General features: G+C 46.2%; 1 protein-coding gene across 1 annotated transcript in view; it reads left to right on the top strand.

Moving 5' to 3' along the window:
* Window positions 1–22,817, top strand: part of ITGA11 (integrin subunit alpha 11) — a 167,784-nt gene that overhangs the window by 26,698 nt on the left and 118,269 nt on the right. Inside the window, exon 2 of the mRNA XM_043493798.1 lies at window positions 1,798–1,909. Within this exon, the coding sequence (XP_043349733.1) occupies window positions 1,798–1,909 (112 nt within the window). The remainder of the gene's footprint in view (window positions 1–1,797; window positions 1,910–22,817) is intronic.

Raw genomic sequence — 22,817 nt, 5'->3', positions numbered from 1 at the left:
TTTAATAGACATTCTTTTTAAACAAACATCTGAGCCTGAAAGATCACACGATTCAGTGCTTCCAGTCTCTGTCTCAGAGATCCTTCCACCTGGGAGAGATCTCACTTTAGAGTCCATCAAGACTCCTCCCTACTCAGCTGGAGAGAGCTCACTAGACATTGGCTTCTTTTCTCGCTGGAGCTTCAACAGCCTCCGCTCCCAAAGGAAGACTGAATTCAGCCAATCCATTTGCCTCTCCTGAGCCTCAAACCACCACTAAATCTTCTGGAAGGATTGTCTAGGGGAGAGAGCACTGGTTTGGGATTCAGGATATGACAGCTCAGTGCCTGGCTCAGCCACAAACTACTTATATGGCCTTGGGCAACTCACTTAATCCATCCCATCTCTGTTCCCCCAGCTGTGAACTGGGGCTAGTTCTTCTCTACTTGACAGGGGTGTTGTGAGAATAATGACTTTGGGGCATTCAGACATTATAATTATGAGGGCCATATAAACCCCAAGATAGGAATCTGAGCTGTCAGAATAGTGACCCTGCATTTGAAGGGACGTGGTTGAAAGGTGCAGATGTGTAAGGAGGATGTTCAAAGATCTTTCTTTTGTTGCTCCTGATCCTGTCCTGTCAGCTGTGGTTTTCCAAGGTGACTTGCTCTTGCAGTGCCTAGGATAAAAATGTGATTGTCTCTCTCCTATCTTTGCTTAGAGGCTGCCTTTGCAGCTAAGGAATTCCTTACAATGATTTCAGCACCCAGACGGGTTAAACATCTGTGCAGGCCCCAGATGGGCTGGAGAGCAGAGACAGGCGTCTTCCTTCAGACTTCGGCAGCTGTGACCTCTACACCCGAAACAATGTGTTTTAAAACTAGTTCAGCTCCAGGTCAGCCAGGAGTCTATTGACACGGCACCCTGCTGGGGAGCCAGGGTCAAGGCTTGAACTTGGGCCCTTGCTCCGAAGAAAGGCTCAGCCCATGCCTTTACCCTTCTGCGTCAAGGGAGCTGACGGGTAACGGGGGAGCTGAGCTGTAAAAGCTCTGGCAATGCAAAGCACCCTTCTCTTTCGCTAACTTCAGAGGGAGCTAGTGTGCTCAGAATCTCCCAGAATCCGACTCTGTGATCTGCACTGTGTCCTTCCTGGGTGTGTGATCAGGGAGATGCTGATGGTCCCACTAAGCTGTAGGAGAATAGAAGGAGCAGATTCCCTATAATCAGTGTGGGAAAGGGCAGGGGAATTCCATGTAATAATTATTGGGCTACAGAACATTCCTGCTGGGGCCTGGGGGAGCGGAGGGGGAAAGAAGAGGACTATATTAGGCAGAAATAATGCTCAGCAAATGGATAAATGAAGTGCAATGCCTGGGGGTAAAGTCTCACCTCACTCCCAATACCCAGTGTTCTCCTGTGGGTCAATAACCTGGCACACTTGAGGCAAGTCCCCACAGCAGCCTGCTGGGAGTCTGGGGAAGCCCTAAAATGGAGGCAAGGTGGACAGCTGAAAAAATGAGTTCTTAGCTGCACAGGTAGTATCATAAGATTAAAAAAACCTGGAAGCAGTTTTCCTGGTTAGTTTCTTCACTCATAAGAAGAAACAGAAGGCACAGGCTCACAATGGATATACCTGAGAATGAGATTTTTCCTTTCAAACAGTGTAAGGAATAACATGCCTGCATTGTATTATTTCCATGTGTTGGGTAATAGTTTTCATGGTGCTTTATGCTGGAGGTCAGTGTCATTAAGGGAAAGTTCTCCTCCTCCCCACCTGGGACCTGAACTGATTAGATCTTTTTTTTTCCCCTGCCTCAGGATTCTGCGACACCTTCAATATTGACACCAAAAGGCCCCGAATCATACCAGGCTCTAAAGAAGCGTACTTTGGCTACACCGTGCAACAGCATGAAATCGCTGGGAAGAAATGGTAAGTGAGTGCTTCTTGTCACTGTGGCCTAGCAAGAGGAAGGGGAGCCATTCTCTTAAAGCCAATCTATGCAAAACGCTGTAAACTCACTCCATCTCGCTAATGGCGTTGCCTTGGAGCAGGCAGCTTTGTGACTTGCTGTTCTGAGAGGGACTACGAGGCAAATTCTGCTCTCCCTTACGCTGGTGTAGATCTTTGACCTTCCCTAGTGCATTCCATCTGAGGAGCTCCAAGTGTGATTCACATGAGAAGTTCTGTCAGAGAGAGAGTTTGCTTCCCTTCCATAGAAGCTGATGGGTGTCGAGTTTCCAGGTCCTGCTGCTGCCTGTCATGTGTACATGGCACTGACATTTGAGATGCACAGCACCTGGCTGCTGCCATTCCCATGAACATTTCCTTCGATCCTCAGGTGGGCTCACACCTCTGGGGGGTTCTCTTTGAGTTTCAGAGTCTTGGACTCGGAGGGAAAACTCTAAAGCCTGGCTTCTGGTCAGAACCATCAAGTTTTACCTAGTTTCCACCCAAATGCACAACATCAGCCAGGATACTTTGGGTCAGGTGTGAAAGATGAAACTTGGGTGACATTTTTATCTGGCTTTAGGTTTCCTGGTGAAAAGTTTCACGCCTAGCCAAGGCTGGAAAACACGAGGACTGCCCAGGATAATACAATGATTCACCAGATGTTAGAGATGTCACTTAGTGCACGGCTGGAAGGCACTCAGATATTACAGCAATGAGGGTGGTATGGGAACCTATTCAATGTCCCAAAACTTCATTAACACTGAGTTTAAAGTTGCCCAGGGGTGCCTAGCGCTCCTCCAGAATAGCTGACCTTAAATCTCTGAAAACCAGGATATGAAGAATTTATGGTACAGGCCTCCTCCATTTTCCCCCCCACCCCAATCCCCCAACTCTCTCTACTATGTCTTCCCCCGCCCATTCATCCCACCTGTTTCCTACCATTGCCCTTAATCCCCTTCCCTACCACTCATCCTTATTTATCCCCCTCCCATCCCTGGATGCTTCCAAACTCCACACCCCAACACATTCTCCTCCAGTGCCCCTCCATATTCCTTTGGTTTGCACCAAAAAGTTATAAGACTCTGAACAGGATAGGAGCAGCTCATGTTGGCGGGGGTGGGTGTCTCTAGGTACTAGGTCACCAGGGACTTGCTTTCCTTTGATCTCACTGTCCTATTGCTCAAGGAAGAGGATGACATTATCCTAACTGCTTATTGGAGTTTTTCTCCTTGCCTGTATTGAAGTTTAATGTTCATTTCCTTGACAATGCTTCGAAAGGGAAATCTGAGTCTGTGTGTGGATTTTAAACTGTTGCTCTGATTGTATGTCACAGTGAGCCACCCGAATACTGTGTCAACAGACTGCCTGGACACTCGTGCTTCAACAGAGCCCTAATCTTGCTGTGTGTGCACAGCCCTCTCTTTTCAGCATTTCACTTTGGTACCTGCCAACCTGGAGTGACACACCTTGCCTTTACTCACTTTTTCAGCCAACTGGAAAGGGGCTGTGCAATAGCTGAGCTAAGACCCAAGTAACTGAGATCAGTTTGGGGAGGATCGGAGCCATAGTTTGTGCTTTAGGTGTATGCAGAAAAGATGACGATGATAAAAGAAAGATGATGATTTTGTAAAAGGCTGGGTTGGGGCTGGGGGCTGTATCTTAAGAGCCCCTTGTTCAAATCGGACCACTGACACTATCTGGCATGTCAATGTGCTGTGCCTCATGTCAAGACAATCCTCATCAGCATGTGAATTTTAGAGCATTTATAATAGCGCACATCCAAACAGAAAATGACTCTCGACCTTAACCAAAGCAGAGCGAGTGCTCAGCTATTCTAGAGAATAAACCAGACCATACAGCCTATTGTCCTGCTGCTTTCTGGAACTCGTTGCCCAGCTATGCTTGGTGCTCCTCTCCCAGATGCTGCTCTCTGTCCAATTCTGAAGATGCCCACACCCGAGGAGATCAGTCAACGTGTGCGTACGAGCTAGGGCAGCCAGCGGTTTGTGCAGAAAGTTTGCAAGGTGCAATGGGGAGGTGTCTAATGACTAGATAAAGATCTCAGGCTTTGGTTCTAAATGCACAGTCATTTCTATGTGTGAGGGTGGCTTTGTGCATACTTTCACCATGTTCATGTTGGGCTTTGCTGTCTCAGTCTGGGAGGATTGCTGTGGTTTATTAAGATATTCACATGTGTGAAAACCAACCAGATGAAAAGTCCTTCCCGTGGCCCCCAGATCTTCAGATAAGCCAAGGGAATTGTCTCTCTAGTCTCTTTAGAGGCACATGTTCTCTCTCTTACAGTGTGGCCTCACATGCCGTAGAATTGGTGTAGTGGCTTTTAAGCCTCCCCCACTGCTGTTCTCATGTTCTGCCATTCCCTCACTCTGCTGCAATATGGCTCAGTGGCTTCTTTTACTTGTGAGTTAATGAGAGGTTCTGATTTAACCTTGGATTCCCCAGCTTTTGTCATCACAGCCTTAACATATTTAGATGCAGTTTCTTTTTTGTTTAATTTAAGGTTCGTGATCTGCCCAGACAGGCTGTCCTGTGGTGAATGACGAGTCTGGCTGGATTTATGCCCTGATTGCCCTAAAGCCAAAGGGATGGCGTGTTTTTTCCCAATTCATACCATATACTGCTTTAGTTAGAGACAACTGTTGTTAGACTTGTTAGACTTGTTAGAAACAGCAAAGGGTGACTCAGTGGTCACAAGAGACCAGCCATAGGAGTACATGGTGGATCAGAGCTCAGGGCCGCTGCTCATGACTCCAGAACTCCTAGCTGTGATTCTTCTGAGATGTTTGCAGTTATATAAAGCATGGGTGTTTCCACTCTCTGGCCTCTGGTTTTGCTTACCCTACAGGAGGGGATTGAATTTGGAGATTCAGAGAATGTAGACTGACATTCCTGTGAGAGCTGGCATTTAGGGACTGGTTTGAAAGGAGAATGGAAGCACTATTATGCATTCACTGTTGCCAATTGAAAAGGAAGGTATAGGTATTTAACAGTGCCCTGTCAACTTAAAACTCTTGGCTGAGCCTTTCAAAACTGGGTGCCTGTATTTAAGACCTAGGTGTTTTCCTACTGCTTACGTGGAACCACCACAATTCCCCAAATTACATTTGGCCCTAGCTCTACATTTTCAAAAATGACTAATGTGGGGGGTGTGTGTGTGTGTGTGTGTGTGTGTGTGTGTGCACCCAACTTGAGACTCCTTATGGGGTATGGCTTTCAGTGGGTGGGAGCTCAGCACTTCCTGAAAACCAGGCCCCTTTAAGTTATCTCAACCTGGGCAAAACCACTTTTGCAAATGTGGGCACCCATGTAAGCAGCCTGATGTTCAGAAGTGCTGTGTGTCCCCTTGACGTTAACTGGATTGCTGGGTGTTGAGCCCCTCTGTCGATGAGAGCCCACCTTCTTTCCATGACGCCTGTCGGCCTGTCTTCCCTCTCCTTTGGTCACTTTATCTATTTTGGAAAGACAGAAGAAATCCTCTTACATCCCAGTATCAATGTGTGGAGACCTGTGGTTTCCATCTGAGGTGGCAGATACTTCTATTGCAGGATTTTGGTGGCTGGCGTTCCAGTGCCACATTTAAAAAGCTCATCCACTGCATCCATCTGCCAGCAAAGCCAGTGCAAATAAATGAACAAAGAAATGAGAGTTGCCAGCTATTTCTGTTTACTAAGAATTAACGTTTCAGTCGTCAAATTCCTTGTGGCTCAGGGAACAATGATGCAGCTAAAGAACCTGCTAAATCAACACCAACTGTTATTCAGCATGTCCATTAATCATACATTTTAAAATTAAACATGTGGGGAAAGAATAAACTGCATTCCCCAAATGCCACTAAATTGGGGATTTCACTGCCATTTGCAATTGTTTGGATTATTTCTTCCCCTCCAGGAGCAGCCAGGAACACTTCTCCTCGTTAAACAAGAAAGAGTGAAAGAAGATACTTGTATCCACACACAGATCTCCTTATTGGGATGTAAATGTTGTTTGCCTCCACGATGGTCTTTCCCCAACATTTTGGGGAACAAAAGACCCTCTGTATGCATGCTCACGGAAAAGCCAATAAAATGAGGAGCAAACATAACTCACTCAAATAATTGTGAATTATTTCCTGACTATTCATCTTGCTCGGGTAGAGGTTTAGGTAGGAATTGGCCAAGTTAGAGTAACGTTTTCTGTGCCCAGCACCTTCCAGTAGAACTTTAGTCCAATATGGCAATAGCTCCTTTTCTGTCATGATTCAAAATGCCACCAGCATTTACATGTGCACGAGATCATACAGCCTTGAGTTAGGCTTGGATCAGAATTTCCTGATGATTGGAGTGTCCAGAATCCAAATCTTTCTCCTCGTGCCAATCTCTAATCTAGCCAAAACTGAGTATGAATCACAGTGCATGGTATATTTATCCCATCTGATCTCCTGCGGTAGGTGAGCCAGCAATTCTAATAAAACTTACAACCACAATCAATCTCAGGCAGGCTAAAGCAGTAATTTCTGCCTGCTAATGCAGCATATCTCTGGCAGCGTTGATCTTTAATCATGATTAAAGTCTTCAATCCTGATTTACATCCGCATGATACACTGCTAGCAATTGCAACTCTGACTGCTCCTGATTGCAACACTCAGTCACTGTTGAGTGTACCACTAACACCTTTGCAACAGATACAGCAGGCGCATTGGTATATAAAACCGATAGACATCTGGTTTACAATGGCCTGAAGTAAGATACTTGTGTTGGAGTTTCGTTCTCCCATTTGCTGGTCAGCTAGCCTAAGTCATGCCAGCTGCCTTGTGGTGTACGTGGCGGGCAAGAGCTAGGATGAAATATCTGGTTTTTGTCAAGTTTGTCCTCTCTGGAGATAGTCACAATTTTTCTAGATTTTATTTTAAGGCCCGAAGGAACCACTATGATCTTCTAGTCCAACTTCCTGTCTAACACAGGCCACAAAACGTCACTTCCTAACTTCTATCTGAAGCAGCCAGTGGATCATTTTAGAAGAATGTCCTGTCTCTATTTAAAGACTTCAAGGGATGGAGAATCCACCATACCCCTTAGTATGTCCCTGGATTGTTTGCCCAGCCGAGTCACTCCATCATGCCCCAGTCCTCACCTCAAAGGGGTTGTAGCTAGCTGAACTGCAGGTGGGGCCAGGGCCCTGCCCCTAGCTGGGCACCTAGCAGAGGCCCAGGGTTCAGTGTAGACCATGTTTATCAGTTCCAGGTTTAAGTGCTGCTGCTTGGCATATTCTCTCCAGTGCCCCGGGAAATGGAATTCATTGGCAGGTGCTACATCTATTCTCCTTCCCCGTCCCATCAGCCTCCAAAGGGCAGGGTTTGGCCCATGGTCTGTCTGAAGGAGCTAGAGGCTGTGTGGTGAAAAAGGTTCAATGTGCGATATAGAAGCAGGCTGTCCCTGGCAGAAACTCATGATTTTGCTTTGCTTCTAAAGCAAACGGCAACGTGCTTCACACTGGTGTACGTCTTTAAACCACGGGGAGACTACAGCTGGCGTCGAACGCAGCTGCTCACTTACTGAGCAGAACATTGCCTTGAGAGCACTCGAGGCCAGTGTTCGGGGATCTGCGCTGGCAGCTTATTGGTCTTTGGGTGGAGTTTCAGGTATTGGTTATGACCTGGGCCTGGCTTACCTGAAGGATTGCCTACCCTCCTTGGTGGTGAGCAGCTGCACTCAAGCTGGATCTCCTGTTATAAAAGAGAAGGGGCAGCTGGCAGGGTGTTCTCTGTGAGGGCTCTGGGACTGGCCCCTCTCCCCCAGTCCAAAACTGCCTGAACTTAGTGACTTAGCTCAATACAAAAAACACCTATTTGAGAGGGGTTTTTGGAGGGGCTGAAGGCCTACGTTCTGGATGATGAAGGGGTTAGATAGCTGGCTGAGTTCCTGTGGCATCTGTGACTTCACTGTTACCGAGGTTTAATTTAAGGGCCAGATTCTCATATTGGTGTATGACAACCCTCCCCGCCCGCCTTGCAGGCATGCACTGAACACATGCACTTGGGATTTGAGAGCCAAAATCAGGCACATCCAAAAGGGTGTGCACACTTTTCTGTATTCCCACTTACAATCAGAACCTTAAACTAACATAGCCCGACTTAATTTTTAAGGGGGTATAATCCCAGCCTCCTGTTTTCCAGGTGCAGTTTTTGCACCCACAATTGACTGTAGGTGAAAATGATGTATTCCAATACCTACTTGCCTGAGGTGGCAGCCCATCAGGTAGCTAGCTAGAGAGGTAAGTGTTATCATGTGTTGTTAATAAGGAATTATTAATCTTCTTGGTTGCAGAAACTACTTCCTATTTGAAGGCTTAATTAGCTAATTTTAGCACTCAGTAAAGTTGTGCAGTCTGTTAACCCACAGAAAAGTCCTTTGGCAACTGGATGGTAGAACAATTCTGCTAGGTAGCTGGCTCAAATCAAGCCTCCATTGATGGTAACCAGAAGTCATTGCCATCTGATGGCTGTGGGTGAAATGAGCTGTGTATTCATTTCCTAGAGAGCAGAGATCACATCACAAAATTGGGGCAACTGCCACAACATTGGCATCCTTAGTTGTAGCCTAGGCAGAGAAGTCAAGACCCAGGCATGGAAGAAGAAAGATCCTGTGACCCCTACAGGTGTTTCCTCAAGGGCAGGACTGAGGCACATGGGCAAGTTGACTTGGCGGTGGGGGGAGGGGGTCTCCATTTTCCAGGGCTGCTAATCTGACGTCTTTCACAAGCACTGCTTTCTCACTTATAAAGACACCTGCTGTAGGATAATAGATGAAATACTGTATTTGCGAGGACCTGATCCCAAGCCCATAGCAGTCAATAGCAGTCTTTGCACTGATGTCTGTGATCTTTGATTTAGGCCCTAATAGACATTTGGTTTCTGCTAAGAGTTTTCTGATGGGTCGGTTCTGAGCTCAGGGACTTGTGTTTGAAGCTACAGATCTCAGAATTAGATAAGGAAGAGTAAATAAGATGCGTTTCCTTTAGCTTCCTTCCCCCTTTTGCTTTGGACACAATCCTTTTTTGAAAATCCTCACTTTGATCTTAAAAGTACATGCCACCCCTAGCAAACTGTACTGTAACAGAATGCAAATGGCATGCAAGTGTGTGGCAATCCAGATGTTAATTAGATACATAGCATATTGCTCCAAGCTGATGTGCCAAACTGCTCCTCAAGCAATGTTCCTCATCTGACAGTACACGGGAAAGACTACGACGACTGCTGAAAAAATCCACCATGGGTGGCAACTACAGTGAAAATGATTTAACTTTAAAAATCTCTTCTTCAAGGGAGACCCTGGTGTATTGGGGGGCAGAGGGGGGAAGAGGGTATTTTAGCAGAGCCTGCCTACTGTCCTGTTCAGATATTAAGACGCTTGAAAGAAGAATCCCGTCTGCAAGAAAAGTTAGCGAGGCTCTTTCTCCAGGGGGAGCTTCACTTCTACTCTTGGATGCATGGCCCTTGTTGCTATAGGGGTCACATTCTATCTCATGAAGTCAGTTGTGCCTAAGTAATTTATGCACTGCACTGAGCCTACGGTTGTATTTTGTAATCTTTCTACCCATGGCTACCATCTCATGACACAAGAAAAGTTCCTGTCTTCAGAGTTCCTACTCTCCAACGGGGTATTTATGACGACTAAATGTCCAGTCCCTGGTAACCTGCCCCTGTTTTTGCAAACTCTTTCTTTGCAAATAACAGCCTCCTCGTGCAGTTACTTAGCTGGGTTCATAGAGTATAGTGCACGTCTCTCAGCTCTCTCGTTCTCTGGCAGAGGCTGGGTCCGGCTCTTTGTTCACACAGATAAAATGAAACAATTTACACACATTTCAGCAGCCATTTGTCTCAAGGTTTTTACTTATCAAAAAACTCCAGGCTTTTGCCTGATGGGATTGAGAAGTATGATAATAAATGAGCCATTAGTTGCTTAAAGCCTCAGACCTGTAAGTGAAAGATCAGTTGTTTGCTGATTGTAAGGACTGATTTTTCTTACGCCCGCCCCCAACCCTCAAGAGGTTTTTATCCTCGATCTCTCTTTATGAAATAGAAGGTCTGTGACGTTCTGTGTCACCTTAGGTCTCCAGCCTGGAAAGCCTTTAACACAGCTTTGCTAGCAAACACCAACCCTGCAGAGTCCTCCCAGCTGAGTACATGAATGCTACGCCCAGCCATCCATGAATAGATACAGGGTGACACCCACATATCCCACAGTCCCAGCCTTGCCCCCCAGAAATACATGACTTGTACTGTTGAGTAGCCCACTGGACGGTACAAGCTCATTATTTTAGTCTGTCATTCCAACAAAGGGTAATAAATACACCAGCCTTGTTGACCTGAGTAGAGATGTCCCAAACACTTCAGTCAAACACATTGGTTTAGATAAAACAGTAAAACAAGTTTATTAACTAGAAAAAGCTAGATTTTAAGTGATTTACAAGTGATAAGGCATAAAATTCAGAGCTGGTTAGAAAAGAAGTAAAAAGATAAACATGCAAGCTAATTCCTAAATTGATCACAGCTAATAAATTTAAATAAAAAGCAAATAGGTTTCTCTTACCCAAAAACTTTCAGTAATCTGTACTGGCTGCAAAAACCTGCAGCCCAGGAACACTGCCCCCAGTTCAGTGATGAACCATTTGTCTTTCAATCAATCTTGCTGCCGTGAGTAGAGCTGGGGAGGAGAGATGAGGAGGAGGTCTCTGTCTCTCCATTTTATAACCACCTCCTCTCTTTGAGGATTACCCCCCCCCAACCCACTGGGGAGTAGGCAAAACAGTACACATGAGATTCAAAATGTCTTTCAGGTGAATTGCAAATTTCTTTGTTTGCAGTCTCCCCTGCTGGCAAATGGTTGCTTCAGCAGTTAATAGTTTTCTAACACCTGTGGTCAGTTCTTTGCTGTCTCTGAGGAGCTAGTCTGTGGCGTTCCCCAGAATTGCAACATATTTCAGTAACGAACACATAGTAAAATCTCATAGCATTACACAGTGTTGTTACACATGTTTTAACAGGACAATGATGTTCAGCAGATTATGAGTTTTGAAATGATCCCTCACAAGGCATACTTTACGCAAAATATATCATAAATGTACAAAAGTGATGAACATGGGGTACAGGGTCACAGGTCCTTGTAGACTGATAGAGAATGTTTCCTTGATTTTTTTTTTCAATATAAGGGCATATCGAGTGGGGTCCCATAGAAGTCAGTTCTGGGTCCAGTTCTGTTCAATATATTCATCAACGATTTAGATAATGACACAGAGAGAGAGAGAGAGAGAGAGAGTAAAGTTTGTGGACAATACCAAACTGGGAGGGCTTGCAAGTGCTTTGGAGTATAGGATTAAAATTCAAAATGATCTGGACAAACTGGAGAAATGTCTGAAGTAAATAGGATGAAATTCAATAAGGACAAATGCAAAGTACTCCACTTAGGAAGGAACAATCTTTTGCACACATACAAAATGGGAAATGACTGCCTAGGAAGGAGTGCTGCAGAAAGGGATCTGGGGGTCATAGTGGACCACAAGCTAAATATGATTCAACAGTGTAACACTGTTGCAAAAAAAAGCAAACATCATTCTGGGATGTATTAGCCCAGGGGTGGCCAACCTGTGGCTCCAGAGCTACATGCGGCTCTTCAGAAGTTAATATGCAGCTCCTTGCATAGGCACTTACTCCAGGGCTGGAGCTACAGGCGCCAACTTTCCTTTGCTTACCCCAAGGCTCCTGCCCCTTCCCGCCTCCTCCCCTGAACCTGCTGTGCCCTTGCTCCTTCCCCCTCTCCCCCAGAGGCTCCTGTACACTGTAAAACAGCTGATTGTGGCAGGCAGGAGGCACGGGGAGGGAAGGGGAAGTGCTGACTGCCAGGGCTGGAGGCGCTGGGGGTCGTGGGCAGGCGGTGCTGGGGGTGTGGAGCCGATGGGGGCTGCTGATGTATTACTGTGGCTCTTAGGCAATGTACATTGGTTAATTCTGGCTCCTTCTCAGGCTCAGGTTGGTCACCCCTGTATTAGCAGGAGTGTTGTAAGCAAGACATAAGAAGTAATTCTTCCACTCTACTCCAGGCTAATTAGATCTCAGCTGGAGCATTGTGTCCAGTTCTGGGCACCACATTTCAGGAAATATGTGGACAAATTGGAGAAAGTCCAGAGGAAAGTAACAAAAATGATTAAAGATCTAGAAAACATGATCTATGAGGGAAGATTGAAAAAATTGGTTTGTTTAGTCTGGAGAAGAGAAGACTGAGAGGGGACATAACAGTTTTCAAGTATATAAAAGGTTATTACAAGTTGAAGGGAGAAAAATTGTTCTTCTTAAACTCTCAGGATACGACAAGAAGCAATGGGCTTAAATTGCAGCAAGAGCGGTTTAGGTTGGACATTAGGAAAAACTTCCTAACTGTCAGGATGGTTAAACACTGGATTAAATTGCCTAGGGAGGTTGTGGAATCTCCATCATTGGGGATTTTTAAGAGCGGGTTAGACAAACACCTGTCAGAGATGGTCTAGATAATGCCATGAGTGCAGGGAATGGACTAGATGACCTCTCAAGATCCCCTCCAGTCCTATGATTCTATGATAATCATTTTATAGCCATTAATAGTTCATGATTTTTAGTGCTTGACCCAATGCCCATTGAAATCAATGGAACGACTACCATTCACTTTGTCTCAGGTCAGGAACTGGAGTGAGCAGGATAGCAGGCCACGAGGGGTTCAAGGCAGGGGCAGGATAGAGGCAAGGCTGGGTACCGGGCATGGGCAGCAGGCACAGTGATGGGCATGAGCCCTGAGCAGCCACCAAACTGCTGCTGCTGGCCCCTGCAGCCAATCAGGAGGCATGGCCAACGGGGCTGCCTGCTGCAGGCCACCTGTACTGCTGAGGCGGCCTGGAGATTAGTCTTACTACTGGCCCTGAGTCCTGACCTCCGACCCCTGAGACAGTTTGGTTTCTTAGCACTTGTTTCTAGTTCAGTGCGGGTCTAGAACGTTTGTCGTAGTGAATTATGTACTTATGTGGTTCTTGATGAATTAATAAACTGCTGATTGGTTACGAATAACCAAGTGTCCTGGTGTGAGAAATACTGTCTAAAGCAAATGTAGACCTGGAAAGAACCTCGCACTAAAATTAGTAAGATAGGGCTCCCTGGACTCGATACATTTTATCCAGTATTGGCTACAACACTTACCAAACTGGCAAATGTAGTTGGTTAGATTTCAGTTTTAAAATCTAACTGGGACTGTGGCAAGGTCATTAAATTGGTCCCTATTCATGCTTATGTGATTCCTCCACACTCACCCAGACATGCCAAACCCGCAAAAAAAATGCAGAAATTGGGTTTATTTTTCGCTTAATTGGCTTGTGAGTTGCTTGTTGGCTAGTTTTTGGCTTTTATCTTGTTGCTTGTTTGGCTTGTAGCTTGTTGCTTCTTTTTTTGCAAACAGGGGTAAGGGTGCACTGCAGGCCCACCCTAGTCCCAGACTGCAGGCCAGGGGGATCTAGTCACCTAGAGTGTGGGGTTCTTAGGGATTGGCTTGTTTTGGCCTTGTTTTGAAATGGGATTAGCTTGATTTTTGGCTTACTGTGAAAGTCCGGGTGCTTATTTACCACATGAAAGTTGGCAATTGTGCACTTACCTATCTTTCAGGCATGATAGTTACCTGCCTTGCACCTCATGTAGTTACTTCCAAGCAGTGTGGGGATGACTGGGGCACTCTGGAGGTATAAAGTGGCATATACTGCCAATTGAAATGTAATTTTACTTATGCTTCCAGGCCATCACCTATAGCGTTATGAAGGAATTTTCACCGCATGTTTCCAATGGTTCAGTAAGGCTACTCCATGTTCCTCAAGCCAACATCCAGTGTCTGCTTCTTTCCATGTCTTTGCAAGAATATAAATGGATATCCTGAGGCAAGATAAATAGGCAAAGGTATTTTTATAAAAAAAACACAAAAAACCACCATGAGTCACTCTGGTTAAAATATAATTCACTGACCAAACAAAATGGCCATAGTATAAAACCGGCAGACACACTGTAGAAGAACCCTATTATGTGATTGATAATAATGGTGTAGGACCTCAACTGGCAGGAGGCAGATGAAATGGAAATGATGAAATGCAACCACAGCTTGCTGGCGAGGCGGAAACTAGACATTCGTTCCTGAACAACAGCCTCCAAAAGGTTCCATGAAATCTGCTGAAAGGCAAAGGGGTGCCAGGAAACAAAATGACAACCTCAAAAATGCAAGACTATCTAGGAGCAATTGCTATAACAACACTCCCAAAACTTTGCTGCCAAATACCAAATGTGGAATCCGAGTACTTTGGCACTTACGCTAGTTTCTAAATATTTTAATGGTGCTTTTGGCCGGTTAGATGATTTTTAGGAGAATTTCAAACGTTATTATATACATAGATATGTATGCACATTTATTTATATACCTATGGGTATGTTTGTGTAAATATATACTATGTATATTTTTGGTCAGGACTATATTCTTAGGGCAGTGAGCCAGATATTACACACTTTTTGGGTTCTAACCGTAACCCCCAATAATCAAAATTTTGAGAGGAAAGGCTCCAGAATACTAAGTTTTAGAGGGAGGGGGAGGAGTTTGATTTGTAATACTAAAAAAAGATCAGTGTGTGGGATCAAGCTTCTCTGTTCATTGTTCTCCCAGACCAGCAAGTTAATGGCAAGCATTTCTTCTTCAAAGCTTGGCTCCTTTTAAAAAAACTCAATATCTTTCCACTGAGCATGTGAATGGAATAAATAGCAGTCAGCTATCAAACCTGATAGAATCATGTCATATAATTTTGCACAATAGCAATGGCTGAATTGCCACAACACTGTGGAAAGCTCCAGCATGCAAGCTGTGCTTATGCTCGATGGTGATGGATCAACGGAAATACCCAGCAATGGGCCCCAGCGAGTCCTCACTGACACCTAGGAAACTCCACCAAAGTCATTGGGGGTGTCTGGGTGTAGCAGAGAGCAGAATACAGCTCCATATGGCTTTTGCCCTTGGTATAAAGTCAGTTTATATAGTTTTCAGCTGAATGAAGCCCAGTTTTGTTAACAAGATATTGTTAAGGACATGTATAACTATGAGACCGTCACATTGTATGTAGGATGGGCGGTAGTCCATTCCCTGGAGGTGAATTGCACCTCATGGGGCAGGCCCTCCGCTAGTGTGAGTCGCTGTAGCTTCAGATGGCGAAGCTGACCACTGTGACCACTCGCGGGAGCAAAAGGTGCATAAAAATCCCATCACTAGGCATGGATGCACCTGCTTGGATAAAGTAAAAAGCGCATACCTCCCCTGCCCCAACATAAACACACACACACACACACACAGATTCACACACTTCCTCCTGCCCCAGCACACAAACAGACCCACCTCTCCCCACATACACATACCCACACACACCCAACACATGGAGACATACACCACCCCATATACACATGCTTTTGTGCACACATGCAGACACACATGGAGATGCACATCTCTGCACCCCCTCCCCCCCACCAGGCACACATACAGTTTTGAGTCAAATACAAACTCAGTCTTTTTGAGATTCAGAAAAAAAGTTCTTAAAGGCCCACCTTGAAGGGAAAGAAAAGAGGGAATTCTTGTTAAGTCACAGCTCTGGTCTGTAGCAAAGGGGTGCAGGGTGAAGTTTGAGGGCTAGAATCTCTTGTTCACAGAATATCAGGGTTGGAAGGGACCTCAGGAGATCACCTGGTCCAACCCCCTGCTCAAAGCAGGACCAATCCCCAATTTTTGCCCCAGATCCCAAATGGCCTCTTCAAGGATTGAACTTACAACCCTGGATTTAGCAGGCTAATACTCAAACTACTGAACTATCCCTCTCCCCATTGTCCTCAATGGAGTTGCACCTGATTTACACAAGCAGAAATCTGGTCCACTGGGTGAAATTTACTCTTGGGGCAAACCCACACACGAGCTAGACACCACTTCAGCCCATCAGTGCTGGAACTAGGGGTGCAGGGGGTGCTACTGTACCCCCTGGCTTGAAGTGGTTTTCATCATACACAGGGTTTACAGTTTGGTTCAGTGGCTCTCAGACCCCCCACTATACAAATTGTTTCAGCCCTCCTGCTTCAACCCCCACTTTCCATCCTGTTCTGAAGGCTTAAGCAGGAGTTTTCATTGTGGGTTGAACCAAATCCTAATGTGTTTTGAAATTTTCAGTGAATCAGAAAGTAAAATATAAAATTATTGCGGGTTGAAGGAAATGTTTTGTGGATGCCAAAAGGAAACACTTGTTTTGATTTCAAGCCTTTGTTTACATTTAGCCCCCGGGGGTGCAGGCTGGGAATGTGGGACTGCTGTGCCCCCTGAACTCTCTCCAGCCTGGGCTGTCTCTCCCAATGCCTTGATAGTGACCAGCAGCAAATCCCGCCAGGCACTGTGATCACTCAGCACAACTGCATGTGGAGCCCGATGCCCAGCTAGATTGCATGAATGCTCCCAGAGCCACTCAAGAATCACACAGAGAAAGGCACCAGAGCCAGATCCCCCCAGCTCCCAGCACTGTACCCCAGGAACATACCATCTTGCACTGCTCAAGACGAGTAATACAGATTTATTAATTGTTTCACCGCTTCATCAATGGAACGTGGACATACACCAGCCTTTGTCTTTACCAGTGAGTTTGTATGAACTGTGGGGCAAATCTGCTCAGGTTTGACAAACAATTAAACACATTTATTGACTATAAAAGGTTGATTTTAAGTAATAGGCAAAAAGTCAGAATTAGTTACCAAAAGAAATAAAATATAAGCCCGCAGTCTTAACTCTCAACGCTATTAGACTGGGCAACATCTAGATTAAGCAGGTTTTTTCACCCTACTGGATATTGCAGTCCTTAGCATACAGGTTGGTTCCTTAAACCTGGGCCAATCTCCTCTGTTGGAGTCTTGTCTTCTTCTCAGTATCTAAGGGTATGTCTATACTGCCTACGTTACAGCATGGCCGCGGCAGAGCTGTGACGTGGGCAGTGTAGACATGCTTTATCATTGGGGGAGAACTCTTCCCGGCAATAAAAACCCCACCCCAAATAAAGGGTAGTAGCTTTATTGCCAGGAGCGTAGTTCCCAGTGATAAAGCGCTGTCTATACTGGTGTTTTTCAGTGCTAAACGTTTTTTTTCACATCCCTGAATAACTAAAGTGTTGGTGCTGAAAGTGGCAGTGTAGACACAGCCTTAGTTGCTTGCACTGTAGGTGGGGGAAGGAGAACGGCCAAGCATATGGCCACTCTGTCTGTTTTATACCCTCAGTCCATGTGCTTGGAAAACACAACAAGCGGGAGCGCTTTGAAGTGTGAGTGTGATCACGCGTGAGCGCTGGGAGAGAGTCTCCCAGCGCTCCTGGTAATTCACCTCCATGAGGGGAATAGCTCGGAGTCTGTCCACACTAACGCTTTAAAGCGCTCAAACTTTCTGCGCTCAGGGGGTGATTTTGCACACCCCTGAGCCAGCAAATTAGAGTGCAATAAAATGTAAGTGTAGACAAGCCCTGAGTCTCCAGGCAAAGTTGAGCAATTCCCCTCATATGGCCTCATGCAGGTGAGTCATTGCATTGTAGCTCCCTTGCTGGACCACGGCTGTTGATGAGTTGATTGATCCCCCACCCGGGTGTTGGCTACTTTCCTTGCTGTTGTGACTGGGGAGCTAATATCTGGCTGATTTCCTCCAACTTACAGCATGTTTCAGTGACCACCATACAACACAATTCTCAGAATTTCACATGCATTAATGATACACACATATGAACAGAGAAATGACTTTCAGCAGATCATAACCTTTCCCCTGATACCTTACAAGGCCTGCTTTATATGTAAGATCACAGTCATATATAAATGAGGAATATGGGGGTTCCAGGATGCTCCCCCAAGATACAGAATGCCACACGTTCCTTGTTCACCAAGCAGAGAGGGCCGAGGAGATGTGCTGCTCAGCCGCTCGGTGCCTCGCTCACCATCCGTCATCTTTTCTGCGTGCTCCTCCCACACCTTCCTTTCACAGGGGTGTGTTGTCAATGCTGAGCAAAGGATTAAAAATTTCTTCCCCCTAAAAAACTTCCCTAGAGGCTTTGCTGTCAGATGTTTCAAATTAACCCATTTGTCTTTCATGTCTCCTCTCAGAAAATGATATCTCCTAGCAATTGCAATGCAGGCTCTAAAAAGAAAAGCAGCCTTTCAGCCAGACAGGTTAGACAGTGAAGGACTCTTGCATCAAATGTGTTTCTTTAATGTAAGGCGAGCCAGGGCTGATTCGATTACCATTGCTTCGTCGAGCTGCTTCATGCCTCAGGCCAAGGGAATGCCAGACAGAACTTTCCGCTTCCACACTCCAAACGTATTTCTAGTCAAAATTGAAAGACAGGTGCCTCTCCCACCCCCACCCCCCACACACACGCTGGCGTTTAAATCAGAAGAGTATATTTTAGGTACTCTACACTGAATGGTAAGCTGGTAAATTAGGGTTTGCTATAGTCGGCTTTACGCCATCCATCCTTCCCCCAAGTGTGGGACGGTGCTTCTGCACATATCAGGTAGATGGTCAAAGTGTGCTGCCTTCTGGCCATCCCCAGCCAGCAAAGCAGCTTCTCAGGGACTTTTCTACCTGGTGAAACTGAGCGCAGCCCTTAAAGAAGCTGAAGTTACACCAGGGGTCAGTTCAACCTTACATCAACTCCAGGATCAGGGTGGGGGAAAGTGTCTTAAATCTACCGTCCCCTCTACCCCAGGTCCTGTGCTGAGCAGACAGGCCCTGGGTGCTTCACTCTAGGAAGCAAACTTCACACGTGGTGATAGTGATGGCTGTCTTTACCCCTGCAGTGTCCTAAGTAAACTGGATTGATGTGGGAGGCTCCTCGGCCTTAGATGGCTCCAGCTTTTCAGTTGCAGAACCACTAGCTCCCTTTGACAATGTATCATAACGATGCTGCACATCATTGGCTAGCGAGCTCTTGTTCCAGCACTGTTTTGGTGTGTTGTAGAGGATGACAGGTTTATATTCCCATTGGTCAATGTAAGTAATTGTTGATCTTTCCCTCTTCCCAAAAGTCAACAATTTTTCCCCACTTCTTTTTAATCAAAATGGGCAGAAACGGGCAGTTCAAAACATTTCTGTTGCACTTGTGGCAAACTGGTGCCATATTTTGCTGTCCTTTTGAGCTGGCACACAATACGAAATTATTATGCAATATTCTGATTGTGAATTATATTAGGGGCTTCTAAATCCATAATTAATCTTGAGTTACAGAGTCATGTAACTTTTCGAAGCATATCAAGGAGCGTCTGGTTAACATTTTTCATTTGTGCAAAAACAAAATTTGATAAAATGTTGGGGGTGGGAGAGTGGATTAAAGACCCCTTGGCAATAAACCTCAATTTCCATAAAGAAAACAAAATCAAATCCTAACCATCCCATTAGAGTGAGCTGTACTGATGATGTGTTACTGGCAAGGTGGCCTTGTTCATGATCAAACACAAAGCACTAGCAGACTCAATCAATTACAGCAGAAGAGAGCCAGTGGGCCAGCTTTTCAGTGCCTGCTAGGAATTAGCTAACAGAATTGCTTAAGCAGCCCTGTTGTTTGCCCCAAACCCAAGCCCTGTTTCCTTGCTATATACTTCACTGCTTATGGACCAGATGTCACCTAACCTTTGCACCAGTCTCCTTTGTTCCAAGTGAATGGGTGCAAGTAGCCTTCTCCCCTGTGCAGGGGCCAGTACAGTTAAAATTCCTGCTGTCTCCTGACTGCTCCTAACAGAGGCCTTCTTGCCCTGTGTGTGTGCACTCCTCTGACTCTAATGAAAAGGCGAAGCTGGCGACCCTGCTAGTCCCCAGCGACTGCTCCAGGAGCAGACATGACGTTTTTAGTCCGACTATAACCGAAAAGGAGGAGGAAGAAGAGAGAAAATCTGCCCTGAAGATTTAGAGCCCTAATTGTGCTGATCTGGAAAAATAGCTAAAAGGCTCGCTCTTTCCCTACTACTGCAAGAGGCCGTCTTGGCTGCAGTCTTCTTGTGGTCTGACTAGTACATTAGCGCTCTGATTCTTTTGGTGAAAGGGTACATGACTGCTCAGCGTTCTTTAAATAGGGGAATAACATCTGCCTTCAGCTAGATCCATCCCAGGCTGCAAGCCTGTCCACCTGGCTGGAATCGCAGGGCAGAATCTGGCCATCACTGTCTGGCCTATTTCCCATCTTTCTGTGTATATATCTTTTCTCTCTCATCTTTAGCCTTTCAGAATTGTTTCTCTCCTGAGGGGTATATCGTTTTGTCGTTTTCAGCTGCAGAGGGGACATCAATCACAGCTGCCTTTTAGAGCATGCCCGATGTCAGTGTCTCGTCCATTTACCAGGCTGATCGATCCTAGCAAGGCTTCTTTACATGTGAACTGCCAACTGTTGGAGACACACTCTGTGGTTATTCTCATACAGGAAAACACAGCCCTTATCTTTGTTCAGATCCATTTACTGTGCTGAATATTCCTTTTTTTCCCTTCTTGGCTGAATATTCAGCACACACTTGATTAATAGAGAACAGTCAGGATCCTTTGGAATCCTATCACATCCTGTCACTCAGATAAGGATGCAGGTTAGCACCTCCTCGGAGTCAGCCTTAAACATGCTGAATATGTCCCATATCCTCAACTGTTGGAAATCAATGTAACTCCATTGCAGACAATGAAACATTGAAGACCCTGAGGTCTGGCCATTTATTTTTGTTAATGATTTAAGTTTTGCAGAAGATCTCCTCAGAATGATGGATCCCAGGTTACTCAGCCCTGTAAGATATGGGTGCATGTGCACACACATAAACCCCACCAGCTTTCAGAAGAGACCAGTTTATCTCCATCCTTAGTTACTTGGGGTCTGATTCTCCTCTCACCAACATACCAGTTTTATACCAGGATAACTCCATTGAGTTCTGGAGAGTCACTCCTGATTCACGCCCATCTCAATGAGTAGAAAAGCAGATCCTCAGGTCCCTGTTCACTGACTTGGCGGAGCTACCGGCCATAGCAGATTGCCATGGGGGGATGGAGAGAACAGCCAGGCATATGTCACATACCACAGAGAGTAAAAGGGAAATGCCTTAGGGGCTCTCCTGTGCAGGGCTGTCCTAACCCATACGCAAAGTACGCAGCTGCGTAGGGCACCAGGAAATTTGGGGCACCGTGCTGCTCCAGCCCATACTCTGGCTCTTCCCCAGGGCCCCCACCCCTGCTCTGCCCCGCCTCTTCCCACCCCGCTGTGCCCCTTCCCAGCCCTGCCCCCACTCCCCTGAGGAGTGCAGCAGGGCTGGGGCTGCACTCACCGGCGGTGGGAAGTGCAGCGACCCGGCCCCAGCCATGCCACCGGTGAGTGCTGGGGGGTGGTTCCCTCCTGCCCCCAAAGCCAGCCCCTCCCCCCTCCGAGAAGGCCTGAGGCCCGCCCCCCTCCCACGGAGGCCTGGGGCCCATTCCTCTCCTGCCCAATCCCCTTCCCCCCATGGAGGCCTGGGACCCCACAATAGCTAGGGACAGCCCTGATCTTGTGTGTGACATTCTGGCACATGATGCTGCAGGGTAACACTGTCTTGGATTGCCTCCATCTGCTTTCCCAGTTACAGATAGTAGGTGGGTAATGAGTGGCTGGCTACCCTAGGGGGATGATGAGCAGCCCTGCATCCCACAGCTGTATCTTTATGTTAATTCACACAGAAGCTCAAAGAATTCATTGATCAGGGGATATTTTCACTGTTATTGACCGTTGAACTCGGGCAAGGCAACTACTCCATCCCTGTCCACGCCGCCCAGATCTGCTATGGACTAAAGGACCAGTTGCCTGCAGGAGAAAAAAAGGGGGGTATCAAATTGTAAGTGCTCAGCAAAAGGAAACGTGTTCTGGATTCTTCCCTAGTGAAACCGGCAGCAGCTCATGTGCAAATAAGTGTTCAGAATATGCAATGGACCCTGGCTCTCGGCTTTCCATTTTTCTTCTGCTTTTGCCACTGGATTGACAGGATTTGCAGGGCAAGTCTGACTCCTCATCTGTATCTGCCTTCCACACTGGCAGTTCAGGCTGTGTAAACTCCTATGTCCTGGAACGGCTTTACATGTTCCATTTTAAGTGAAAGGCCGATTCAACATTAGCAGCCCAAAGCAGTTGAATCGGTGTTTTGCAGGTCTGCTGCCGCTCCTGTTGCATGACACCAGGCTGCCTGGGCCGTTCATTCTTCCTTAGGCTCCTGAAACAAAAACAAATCCGTTTTTCCCGAGCAAAGTGCAAAGTTAGCATTTTTTGACACTCAAGTTAAAAATTCCCCTGCTGACATATGGAGGCTCCAGGAAAGGTTTGTCCTGTTGCATCAAATTCCATTCGACTTGGCTGAGAGAGTCCCCCGATGGAATGTAATCTCCTGTTATTTGTGTCTGTGAGTTCCGAGACCACGTTCCCGTGGGTAAGGCCAGTCCTCATGACTACACGGATATCATTGTGTTTCTTTTCAGTTCCAATGCTCAGGGCTCCAGCCCCACCAGCAGAACGTCAGTGAGGGAGTGTGATCTCCTCTCAAGCAGTACACTAAAAACACCCCCTAGCCTGACGGCTGTGAGGTTGTTCATTTAAAGGGCCAGGTTCTCAAAGGCAGGCATGGTGACCATTCTGGACCTGTGCATGTAGACTAGGGATAGGACAGTGTATAAGGGCCTGTTTGTGTGCCCAGAGTCTTGGGGGTGCCCGCTGAGCACGATCCTTTGAAAACTGGACATTTGCCACGCTAATGAAATGTCCGTTCTCAGCCTGGTGCAGCAATAGCCCTAAACCTCTT

This window comes from Dermochelys coriacea, chromosome 10, assembly GCF_009764565.3.
Source record: "Dermochelys coriacea isolate rDerCor1 chromosome 10, rDerCor1.pri.v4, whole genome shotgun sequence".
Lineage (NCBI taxonomy): Eukaryota > Metazoa > Chordata > Testudines > Dermochelyidae > Dermochelys > Dermochelys coriacea.
The sequence above is the reverse complement of the archived record's forward strand: the minus strand, read 5'-3'. Positions and strand labels throughout refer to the sequence as shown.